The sequence below is a fragment of the Rutilus rutilus genome, assembly GCF_951802725.1.
Source record: "Rutilus rutilus genome assembly, chromosome: 19".
NCBI classification, from domain to species: Eukaryota; Metazoa; Chordata; class Actinopteri; order Cypriniformes; family Leuciscidae; genus Rutilus; species Rutilus rutilus.
Window position 1 is genome coordinate 178,387 of NC_140232.1, and position 12,500 is coordinate 190,886.

Consider the following 12,500-nt stretch of genomic DNA (forward strand, 5'->3'; position numbering starts at 1 on the left):
TATACTGACCAATTAGGAACAATTCCCCTTTCCCTCTTTGCCCTGTAGCCAATGCAGTGTGGATTGCAGACAGACTAGTGAACAGCTAATGTGCTTAAGGCTTCTCATTGTAGAGTAACTCTCCTGTAATCCATAAATCCTCTTCATAAAACCCACCTGTGTGAAATATGCTGAGCCTTGAGCATGTCTACACAGGCATTTCAAAGTGCCAAGGGTAACCGTAGTCCACCTGACACCACACAAAACACAAATACGCTTTACAACAAGTATTCTCATCTTCAAGGAGAAGTACTTCCTCTTGAATTAATATACTTATTTAAATTTGATGTGTTATATTTGGCCAAATAATAAGAGCAGGGTTACACTTTATTTTGATACTCCAGTTTAGACATTTTACTACTATAAGTGATTTTGCAACTACATGTCAATAACTCTCATTAGAGTATTATAGACTCTGTTGGGTTAGTAGAATAAGTTGACCTGTACTTGCAAAGTTACTTATAGTCAGTAGAATGTCTGTTGGAGGAGCATCGCAATAAAGTGTTAGCAGATATTAAGCAGATAATCGACTAATACTCTAACGAGAGTTAGTTGACATGTAGTTATGCAAAATGACTTATAGTTATTAGAATGTCAGAAGTGGACTATCGAAATAAAGTGTTGCCAAGAACAGTAGCTAAAGAGACTTACAGCATTCTAGTTCCTTTAGCTCAAGTGGTAATGAATGGCACTAACATCCCCAAGGTCATGAGTTCACTTCCCAGGAAACACAAACTAGCGAAAACAAAAACAACTTATCAAGACCAATATATTCCGCAATAGTATTGTTAAGGATCTTGTAGTGTGCAAAACTCGACCTCGGCAGTTTACTTTTCTTTGGTTCTCCTTGGTTCAGTTATTTACCTCACAATAACCCAGCATACCTTGTTAGTACTAATGCACCACAGGTAATCACAGTAACATTGAACATTTTGTGGTTTGACAACGAGAAAGTGTCTTCATTTTGAATAACTTGCATATTGTATCATTTCAAACCAAACACACTTCCTTTTGTCAAATGTTTTGATTAAAATGTGCTTGTGCTATCTTCAAAAATACCCCTTGGTTTGATATTTTGTTGTCTGTTGTCAAACTATTTTGTCTGTTGGAATTATTCATGTATTTTGAAGTGTCCAAATACTATTCGGGGCCTCTACATTGTTGCTTACATGGTGCAACCCAACAGGGCCAGCTTTTTTGGTCACTTTAGATTATGGTCCAATTCTCACTATTAACTAACTACTAACTACGACATTTGCCTCAATAAACCCCTTATTACTATAGTCAGTAAGGTATTTGTTAAGTGTAGGTATTGGTTAAAGGATTAAGAGATGTAGAATATGGTCATGCAGAATAAAGCATTAATATGTGATTTATAAGTACTAATAAACAGCTAATATCCTAGTAATATGCATGATAATAATAGTGAGAACTGGACCTTAAACTAAACTGTTACCTTTTTTATTACTTTTATTACTGCTTACCTGCTGGTCAGGTACAATCTTAATAACTTGATAAGTTGCCAGATATGCAGTGCAATGATGGCAGGGATTATTTTATTAGCTCTGGCCTAAATAGACTGGTGCTGACAGCCTGGAAACATCAGCTAATCCCGAGCGAGTCTCTATAAAGCGGGGTGCATGAACGCCCCAACCAGTCGTAGCACGGTCCTGCCTCGTTTCTCTACATTCCTGCCAAGTCATCCAAAGACTACCGCAGAAGGGGCTGAGCACAACATCCAACCGCAGCCATGAACGGTACAGAGGGACCGGCATTCTACGTGCCTATGTCCAATGCCACCGGCGTTGTTAGGAGCCCGTACGAATATCCCCAGTACTACCTGGCGCCACCATGGGGATATGCCTGCCTGGGCGCTTACATGTTCTTCCTCATTCTCACCGGCTTCCCCATCAATTTCCTCACTCTGTATGTCACCATCGAGCACAAGAAGCTGCGTACACCCCTCAACTACATTCTGCTGAACCTCGCCGTCGGCGATCTCTTCATGGTGTTCGGCGGCTTCACCACAACGATTTACACCTCGATGCATGGCTACTTCGTGCTGGGACGCCTCGGCTGCAACTTGGAAGGCTTCTTCGCAACCCTGGGTGGTGAAATAGCGCTGTGGTGCATTGTTGTGCTGGCCATCGAGAGGTGGATCGTCGTCTGCAAACCCATCAGCAACTTCCGCTTCGGAGAGAACCACGCCATCATGGGTGTGGTCTTCACGTGGGTCATGGCCAGCTCCTGCGCTGTGCCTCCCCTGGTCGGCTGGTCCCGGTACATCCCCGAGGGCATGCAGTGCTCATGCGGAGTCGACTACTACACTCGTGCCGAGGGCTACAACAACGAGTCCTTCGTCATCTACATGTTCCTTGTCCACGCCCTCATCCCGTTCATCGTTATCTTCTTCTGCTACGGGCGTCTGGTCTGCACTGTGAAAGAAGCCGCTGCCCAGCAGCAGGAGTCCGAGACCACGCAGAGGGCCGAGCGCGAGGTCACCCGCATGGTCGTCCTCATGGGCTTCGCCTACCTGGTTTGTTGGCTCCCCTATGCCAGCGTGGCCTGGTACATCTTCACCCACCAGGGAAGCGAATTCGGGCCGGTCTTCATGACAATACCAGCCTTCTTTGCCAAGACCTCTGCAGTCTACAACCCGCTCATCTACATCCTCATGAACAAGCAGTTCCGCCACTGCATGATCACCACCCTGTGCTGCGGCAAGAACCCCTTCGAGGAGGAAGAGGGCGCCTCCACCACTGCATCCAAGACCGAGGCTTCCTCTGTGTCATCCAGCTCCGTGTCCCCAGCATAAACACACGGACGTGACACACGACAAGCAGCGACATGCACTGGGCTTCGACGGCAACCCACTCAGAGACCACCGAGCGCTCAGCCCAGGGAAACGAGCGACCGCTACCACTTGCAGAAAAAAATCGTCTGTCAGTTTTCCTTTTTGTATTTTTACAAAACCCAATTGGTTCAACCAAAAGACAGTTCTGAGAGAGGACAGACCATGTCCCAGTTTCAGTACATCCAGCGAGTCCAGCGTAATGGTGCATAAGATTCTTTTTGTTTTTCTTCCTAAAATGCAGCAAAAGGAAAAAATATCTTAACTCTCTTACTGCTGGACTCCTTATACTGGCTTTGTTGTGATTGTAGAGGCATGTATTCAAGGCAACGTAACAATAAAAAGCACTTTGCAAATGAAATCGCTCTGTTTATGTGTTGATTGAGCTGTGATGGTAATGAAATGTCAAAATAGTATTTTAAACTGAATAAACAAGATTGATCTGATGAGAGCTTTAATGTGATGTATATATTCCTACCGCTGTAAAGGAAGGCTGTGAGAACATTCTGAATCAAGATCAGTACAATACTGCAAAGTTTCAGAATCAATACGTTGTACATACTACAAGAGTTAGAATTGTACACACATTCCTATACATACAATTTAGAGCACCATAATTATGGATATTATAACAGGCTCAATGTGTTATTCGAGGCAAGTTTAAGACAGTGGTGAGCCTCACTGTCACCTTGGATTAAAGGCTTTATGAAGGATGATTTGACAGATATGTATGGATGAATTAAGTAGGATCAGAACTGACGTGTTAATCCAGCTCTAGGGTCAGAGTGGTGAAAATAGATAACGATTATGTATAGTTGGCCTTTCACTGGCATCTGTTTAAATAGGAACACAGACGCACGCACAGCCTCGCACCACAACTTTGAACTGAACTCTTCTGTAGTCGAAAGTATATAAATCATGCATTCAACAAGTTTGAAAAGAGAAAATGAAAACGCATACTATCTGTCCGATATAGTATTCCAAATTAGAATTAGTGCGTCCTAAATCGTAGTATGTTGAAAATTAGCATTTCAAAGATACCCAGACGATCTACTTTTCCCGGTTGGAATCCGAAGTGCAGATCCGTGCTCACTCTAACGGCCCACAACCCATTACACGTGGGACGAGGATTCGATTAGAACTACAAACGCGAGTTAAAGTGTAACAAAAGTGTTAAAAAAACTAAAAACAGACGGTTAAGTAGAGGTTTAGATAAAGGGGTTTTCACGAGTTCACACTTACATACAATTAGAGGGAGTAAAGTTTAATGCGTATTTGGCGTGCTGTCCGGGGGGAGGGTCCGAGCTCGGAGTCGGCCTGAATCCAGAGTACTTAGAGCTTAATATTAGTAGCTTCAGAAAGGGCACTGGGTCTGCAAGTCAGCTTGGTTATAATGTTTCTTAAACATAGTGTAATTTCACACCACCACAATGAACACAAGATTGTGAATTTGTATGGAAAACTTTATTTGATAATAAAAATAGCATTCACAGACTTCTTTTTGATAGCTACATATACATTGTGATTCATTCAAACAAGAAGAAAAAAAACTTTACCGTGTAAGTCCACGTCTACTTGAACTTAGACTAATGTTATGTATAACTTCATGAGTCAAATAAAGCTATGGACAATGCAGAATTTTTATATGTGCATCGTTTTGTAAAAAAAAAACAAAAAAACCCAGACCATTTTATTGACAGAAAAAAGCATTTAAAATCCATAGAACTTTGCAGAGACCACAGACAGTACACAAGATCTGTAGAAACGAAGCAGGCTATCCATCACAACAGATATTCAACCGTCTTCCATGAAAAAACATCAGTCTCCCAACTTTTCCTGGAGGGAGGAAAACAAAAACTAACTTCACACACGCCTGATTCTGAGTCCCAGCGAGCCGAGTATAAACATGTTAGTATCTTCTTCTAGGTGGACATCTTTCATAAATTCTTTTTTGTACAGAGAAAAGGCAACAGTATCCTTTCCTACACGGGTTTAAAGTACATAGAGTAATAAAAGTCTGTACAAAAGACAGCGGCGGATTCATCCATTTCCATACAGTGCTATTCAGATGACACTGAAGGAACTCCCTGTTCTTGTTCCTGGTTGAGAGATTACGGTCCTGTCGAAACGTGACGGACAGGTATTGCGTGTCGAGAGCGTGACGGAAACACGCGTGGCTCAGTTCGTCAGATTGTGCCAGGTGCCGTCTTCATGGAGTCTCCTGTAACTGGACGTTCAGGCCACACATTTCTCAACACCATTCAGAGATTCAGAGCTTGTCAATGGCCTTTGGTACTGGACTGTGTGGAGGTAAATGTAGCTGTGTATGGGACGCTCCAAAGTATTTCAGACCTCTGATTGAGATGATTGTGAACTGCCACTAATAAGTATGCAGGGACTAAAATCAGACAGCTGTACTCATACTTCATTCCTCCAGTGTTTGCATGTATTGGCTCAGTTCCTGTAGCTCAACTGCTCTCAGTGCTTCGTCTTCCAGAGGAACCCCTGCTGATAAAACATACAGCTCCAAAGCACTTTTTAAAAGCACCTGATTAGTTCATAAAATATACATTTTGCAATAACTTGCTTTAAGCTAATGTCGGGTCAAGTTTTCTGTACACATGTGCCTTTAGTCTAATTTCTGGTGATTATGGCTAAAAAACAAAACAACAACAGCAACAACAAAACTTTGTGCCACAAGATAATGCCTTTCTGCTCTCGGTTCTTCCGCGCTTTTTTTGCTAATGGGCGGCTCGTGCCTCAGTCCAGTGCAGTGTTAAGACAAGGTCAGATAGTGTCCGAATGATGCTTTTCAGCCCATCAAGTTACACTTCAATTTTTCAAAAAATAAATATACAGCTTCAATATATTACTTCCTTAAACAGTAGCATCATAGTGTGAGTTCCAGTTTTGCCACATCTACTCAAATGTACAAACAAAGAAACAAACGGTGAATGCTTGTGCTCTAGTTCAATAAATCTGAATCTGGAGAAAAGAGGACACAAAGTAGATGCATTTGTAGAGAACAAAACAGTTTCAGTCCGTACCTTCTTGACAAAACATGGATCTCACTCGCAACAACATATAAAAACAAATGGACAGATGAAACTAGAACCCCACTGCTGAAGGAGTGCTGAAGCGGTCAGATACTGAGGTCGGCGTGGTTCTCCTTGTAAAGCCGTCTCCTGCTGGGAGAGTTCTGGCCGATCCCGCTCCCGCTCCCGGCTCTCAGAGCGTTGTAATAATCCCTCAGCTGTGGAGTGACGCCCTCCTCCAGGAGACTCCCGTCGCTGCTGCTGTCCGATCTCCCGCGGGAGGCTCTTTCACCAGCTCCGTTCAGGAAATATCCCTGTCTTTCAGCTTGATTGGACGGAGAGCCGTTGTGCAGAAGGTTCCTGTTCTTTAGCCCGCGCTCAGGTGTGCGTCCGAGCGTTTGGACCCCGGCTCTGTCGGGTCGCTCCGGGGTCCGGCCCAGCGTTTGGGCCACGGCTCTGTCGAGTCGCTCCGGTGTGCGGCCCAGCGTTTGGACCCCGACTCTGTCGGGTCGCTCCGGGGTGCGGCCCAGCGTTTGGGCCACGGCTCTGTTGGGTCTCTCTGGGGTGGAGGTGAAGTAGCCCTCGCTGCTGGGGTTTCGGCGGGGCGTCTGCGGGTCTCGTTGGGAACGGGAATGCCTCTCAGGAGTGGAGATCTGGCTCAGCAGGTCCTGGGAAGAGGCCTGATAGCTGCGTTCAGGGGACTGATCTTTATAAGATCGAGTGATGCGACGGTCCACAGACTTGGCCCGACGGCGGTCCGGAGAGCTGTTGCGCTTCCGGCCAGAGGAGCGATCCAAGGATCCACTACGCATCTGAGATCCGGTGATACTTTCCCTGTCTATGGATGGTTTGCGGCCTTGTCTCTGTAGATTCTGATTGGATGATTTCCTCCCGAATCCGCCCTCTTTCCTTAATGTTTTGAAGAGCTTGGCAATGCCACTCTCGGACTCGGACTTCTTGACCCTGCGGTGGGAGTTGTTTTTGGGGCTGGGTTGGTTGTTCCAGGACAGGTGGTGCGGATCCGGGCTGGTGTCCTTCTCTCGGTCCGGCTGTCTGGCCTTCAGGTGCTGCTGCTTGGGCTGGGATGGGGTGGGAAATTCGGATGTATAGCTGGACTCTGACGGAGGATGAAACGGGCCGCTGAACAGCAAAGTCCTCACTTCCGAATTATTTTGTGGCCCGGGCGAGGGAGGGTAGCTGTCATTTGGGCCGTCTGGAAATGAATGAAGAAAGGCTTTCAGTTAGGAACACTAACAGCACTCAGCTTGTATAGGTCCTTGCACACTGAGTCTGACATTTTCGTATGCATTTTTTCGTATTCGCCATCCGGTGGCTCTGAATTGTCAAACACCTCTCAAAATACTAGCTACGGACACGAAAAACGCAGAAAATCTAACCTGATCCGAATTTTTTTATGACGGACGAAAGTTTCGGAGGCAGTGTGTAAACGTGATTGACACAACGTGAGGTCATATTTATTTTTTAACGTGCGAGAATTTCGGACTCAGTGTGCAAGGACCTTAACAGTAAAGACGTCAGACGACCCTTTAACAAACAGGCAGCACTTCATGCAATCAATCATGAAAGCAAAATGCTCACACAACAACCAGTCAAAGCTTTGGACACAGCCCTACTAATTCTTTATTATATCAAGTCATCTAAACAATGACACAAATCGAAGAACGTTAGTTACAGTGGGGAGAACAAGTATTTGATACACTGCCGATTTTGCAGGTTTTCCCACTTACAAAGCATGTAGATGTCTGTAATTTTTTATCATAGGTACTCTTCAACTGTGAGTGACGGAATCTAAAACAAAAATCCAGAAAATCACATTGTATGATTTTTAAATAATTAATTTTTATTTTATTGCATGACATAAGTATTTGATCACCTACCAACCAGTAAGAATTGAACAACTGCACCTGTTTGAACTCGTTAACTGTATAAAAGACACCTGTCCACACACTCAATCAAACAGACTCCAACCTCTCCACAATGGCCAAGACCAGAGAGCTGTGTAAGGACATCAGGGATAAAAATGTAGACCTGCACAAGGCTGGGATGGGCTACAGGACAATAGGCAAGCAGCTTGGTGAGAAGGCAACAACTGTTGGTGCAATTATTAGAAAATGGAAGAAGTTCAAGATGACGGTCAATCTCCCTCGGTCTGGGGCACCATGCAAGATCTCACCTCGTGGGGCATCAATGATCATGAGGAAGGTGAGGGATCAGCCCAGAACTACACGGCAGGACCTGGTCAATGACCTGAAGAGAGCTGGGACCACAGTCTCAAAGAAAACCATTAGTAACACACTACGCCGTCATGGATTAAAATCCTGCAGCGCACGCAAGGTCCACCTCCTCAAGCCAGCGCATGTCCAGGCCCGTCTGAAGTTTGCCAATGACCATCTGGATGATCCAGAGGAGGAATGGGAGAAGGTCATGTGGTCTGATGAGACAAAAATAGAGCTTTTTGGTCTAAACTCCACTCGCCGTGTTTGGAGGAAAAAGAAGGATGAGTACAACCCTAAGAACACCATCCCAACCGTGAAGCATGGAGGTGGAAACATCATTCTTTGGGGATGCCTTTCTGCAAAGGGGACAGGACGACTGCACCGTATTGAGGGGAGGATGGGGCCATGTATCGTGAGATCTTGGCCAACGACCTTCTTTCCTCAGTAAGAGCATTGAAGATGGGTCGTGGCTGGGTCTTCCAGCATGACAACGACCCGAAACACACAGCCAGGGCAACTAAGGAGTGGCTCCGTAAGAAGCATCTCAAGGTCCTGGAAGGGCCTAGCCAGTCTCCAGACCTGAACCCAATAGAAAATCTTTGGAGGGAGCTGAATGTCCGTATTGCCCAGCGACAGCCCCGAAACCTGAAGGATCTGGGGAAGGTCTGTATGGAGGAGTGGGCCAGAATCCCTGCAGTGTGTGCAAACCTGGTCAAGAACTACAGGAAACGGATGATCTCTGTAATTGCAAACAAAGGTTTCTGTACCAAATATTAAGTTCTGCTTTTCTGATGCATCAAATACTTATGTCATGCAATAAAATGCAAATTAATTACTTAAAAATCATACAATGTGATTTTCTGGATTTTTGTTTTAGATTCCGTCACTCACAGTTGACGAGTACCTATGATAAAAATTACAGACTTCTACATGCTTTGTAAGTGGGAAAACCTGCAAAATCGGCAGTGTATCAAGTACTTGTTCTCCCCACTGTATGTCTAAGTTTCTGCAAAGTACCGCTTTGCCCTCAAGGGCTGCGCTCCTGCAAAGTTCATCTCCAACCCGGATCAAACTCGTTTGATCGAGGTTAGAGCTGAACTGGCCTAGATTATAGCTTTGAAAACTGTTTGGGTTCATCGGAACGATCAGATGCACTTGCCGACACACAAACGGCAGAAATCTCTCCTGCTCAAGCTTATCACTTTCAGACACGTGAGAGGCACACTCAGTGAGGAGTAATTTAAGTGACTCAAATCATCAAATGATACAATTTGGAGGCATCACCAACGGATATTTGCTCCAAAAGCCTTGCGTCCTTATTATTGTCACACAGATATACAGTGTCGGACACTTTCAAGCATTTCCCAAATGTGATCATGATTTAAAGTACCCCTAATATGTTTTTTTCAAATATTATCTTTCATGCAGTGTGTAATAAAACTGTTTATGAATGTACAAATTGCAAAGTTTTAAAGATCAAAGTGCAGGGTTCTCCTAAAAGAAAGAAGTGATTCTGAACTGAAACGAGTCGTCAGTAATTCAGTCTTTCTTCCTGCTGAACCTGCGTAGGTTTGTACCTAATTAGCATAATGCCCTCCTCTGGTCTTGATTGGCTGAACAGCGTCTCTTTGCCCCGCCCTCAAACACTGTAGTGTCTCTGAGACTGGAAGAGTTTGGTTCGTGTTGTTCATGTGGAGAAGACGCTGTTTTCTCTTTTTTTTTGCTTTTTAGATTACATAACAAAGACGACTTGTTATAATAACACAAACTTTGACATAAACATTCACTTATTCAAATACAGATAATCAAAAGAAAAGAAAGGGAAACAAATCAAAGACACTGTTTTCTGCTGCCAAAGCAAATCCACTTTAATGAGATTGATACGGTAAAAGCCATGTCATCGTTACTGTTCGTATCACTGTGATCAAGAGCTGAGATTCAGATATTATAATGAGCGTTTGTTTTCTGACCAATCAGAGCAGAGCAGCTCTCAGAGAGGCGGGGCTTAGAGAGACTGACTCTTTGATGGAAGCGTTTCAGACACTGAGAGGAAAGAGCTGACGCTGCAGTGGAGATTATGAGGACATTACAACGTTTTTGATCATGGATGAATGTGGATCTGTTGTAGGAGACGCCAAAACAACATTAGCAGACTTTAAAACAGCATTATGGGGGACTTTAATTCAATTAGGTGGAAGAAGGGTTTTAGGACACCCCTGGAAAACAAGATGTCAAAAACTCTCAATTCCCTGCGTTGCAACAGGAGCACCTGCTCCCTCCGTAACTCTTCCTGAACGCAAGGGTCATCGGGAGGTTTTGGTCATAGTTGAGAAGTTTAGGAAAGAAAATTTTTTATGGACATTTTTAGAATTTGTCTTGGTGTTTCCCTCCACCAATGTTCCATAATTCACATAATAATAGGGTGATGGAAACATATTAGATGTCACAATGCAAAAAAAACACACATTAATAGTCCAAAAAATAGGCTTAGTTTTCTTTATGCAAAATCTGATTTTTTTTTTTATTCGTCTGATTTAAAAAAACGGGATACGGACAGGCTCTTGACAGCTTTCATAACATTCACCCATCTGTTATCAGCCATTAATAGAAACAACAACATGACAGCATCACGCATGCATCCGAGCATCATCCATCGGGAATATGAATCCATTGAGCATGGGGTCATAGGTCAGCGGGATGAAAGCGTGGCATGAGGGCGGGTGAGGGAACAACACACACTTGTGGGTGATGGGAAGGGTTGACACACACTGTGCTTTACAAACCGTGGCTTGGTTTTGACCCATAAGGTAGTAGCAGGGCTCGCCCAACTTATCATTCCTCAGACAGGCAGCGAGATGCGGACCCATCATAGCTGAGCCCAGCAGAGAACAGAGAGAGAAACAGGGGTGAATCAGGAGAAACACTGACTGAAGAGTTCAGAAGAGCTCACTCTCGACATCAATGCAGCAGACACTGGATGCTCAGTGATATTACCCATCTGCACTGACTCTACCGGCTGAGGACAAAACTAGAGCTCAATCCATTGGATTAATGGCACTTTACAGCTGAATTGACTTGAATCAACACTATTATTGAACTGAAATGAATCAACATACGACTGACTTAAAGTGACACTATAGTCTTCTGCAGAGCTGAATTGAGCTCATTTCGTAATAAAATGAGCTCCTGTAAAAGAGACTTTAATCTCAGTGAGTCTTCTCTCCTGGTTAAATAAAGATAATTAAATGACCTTTACACAGTTACTGAACTGAATCAACACTGAGCTGAACTGATCTGAATAATGACTGAATGTGAATGTGTCTCATATTCAAGTCTTAACTTCAGACTTCTCAATAGAGGCTTATTGATCACCAAGAAGTACCGATTCAACAGTGGAGAACAAGAAGAGAAGGCAGTTCAGGACAGATAAAGACATGAATGCTGAAGATTTCCCGCATGGTTTGTTACGCACCGTACTCTGGGACGGATCCATCTCCTCTCTTCAGCACCAGGCGAGCTCGTCTTCCTCCGGTCTTGATCAGCTCGATGGCGCGGGAATGATTCATATTTTTTGTAGTTTCACCGTTGATCTCTAGAATTTCATCACCGACCTGAAAGCAGGCGGACACCAGAATGAGCTCATGGGAGGATCAAGAAGAACATCAACAACTGGGTGAACATACACTGGTTAGTGAGTCTGGACCTGTACTGAACGCCTTACTCACTGAAGGTTTGCTCAGTGTAGAGGAGGACATGGAAACACATGTATTTTGGGAGCCCTGAGTTTAGATCAGCAGGCATTAACCAATGGAAACTGTCAGTATGTTGATCAGTCTCTTATACCCCTTTTCCACCAAGGCAGTTCTTTGTGTTTCGACAGCCAAAGAACCGGTTCTCGGCCAGGAAAATTGGTTCCAAAGCGGCACCAACTCTTTGCTGGACTAGAACCGTTCTTTTACCACGTCATGCTTACGTCGGGGGCTGGGGGCGGGGTTATTGGCGAACTTCTTCTCGAACGTAACGTACCTCCGTCTATAGGTAATCCAGACGAGCAGCACAAATGTGTTCTAAACGTCTTCTTCTGACCAATATAGGATCCCAAAGCCAGGAGAAACATTTGCAGAAAGACGATGTAGTCCGCCATTGTAATTGTTATGCTTGAAGTTGGGGCAAGCGTTTCTGGGAAAGCTAAGACATATACGTACACAGTGACGTAATGACGTTGTTCGCTGGGCTCTCTAGTCAGTGGAAAAACAAACAGGTTCTGAGAGGGTTCGCAAGTTGAACCAACTTTGAACCAGCACCAGTTCCAAACCAGTTCTTATTTGGTGGAAAAGG

The 12,500-nt window shown here is 44.3% G+C and overlaps 2 protein-coding genes across 2 annotated transcripts in view; one reads left to right on the forward strand and one right to left on the reverse strand.

Moving 5' to 3' along the window:
- Positions 1 to 1,700: 1,700 nt before the first annotated feature.
- On the forward strand, positions 1,701 to 3,251 carry rho (rhodopsin). Its single transcript, XM_084389612.1, has one exon. It carries the CDS (start codon positions 1,790 to 1,792, stop codon positions 2,852 to 2,854), a length of 1,065 nt encoding a protein of 354 aa, XP_084245738.1. The 5' UTR covers positions 1,701 to 1,789; the 3' UTR covers positions 2,855 to 3,251.
- A 2,625-nt stretch (positions 3,252 to 5,876) lies between these two features.
- magi1a (membrane associated guanylate kinase, WW and PDZ domain containing 1a) overlaps positions 5,877 to 12,500 on the reverse strand; it is a gene marked incomplete at its 5' end in the record, with an annotated part of 50,157 nt that continues 43,533 nt past the window's right edge. Inside the window, 2 exons of the mRNA XM_084389709.1 lie at positions 5,877 to 7,138; positions 11,635 to 11,773. Coding sequence (XP_084245835.1) covers positions 6,033 to 7,138; positions 11,635 to 11,773 — 1,245 coding nt within the window. The 3' untranslated portion in view covers positions 5,877 to 6,032. The remainder of the gene's footprint in view (positions 7,139 to 11,634; positions 11,774 to 12,500) is intronic.

Excerpts from the sequence above, each read along its gene's own strand:
- rho (XM_084389612.1), top strand. The coding sequence starts at position 1,790 with ATGAACGGTACAGAGGGACCGGCATTCTACGTGCCTATGTCCAATGCC.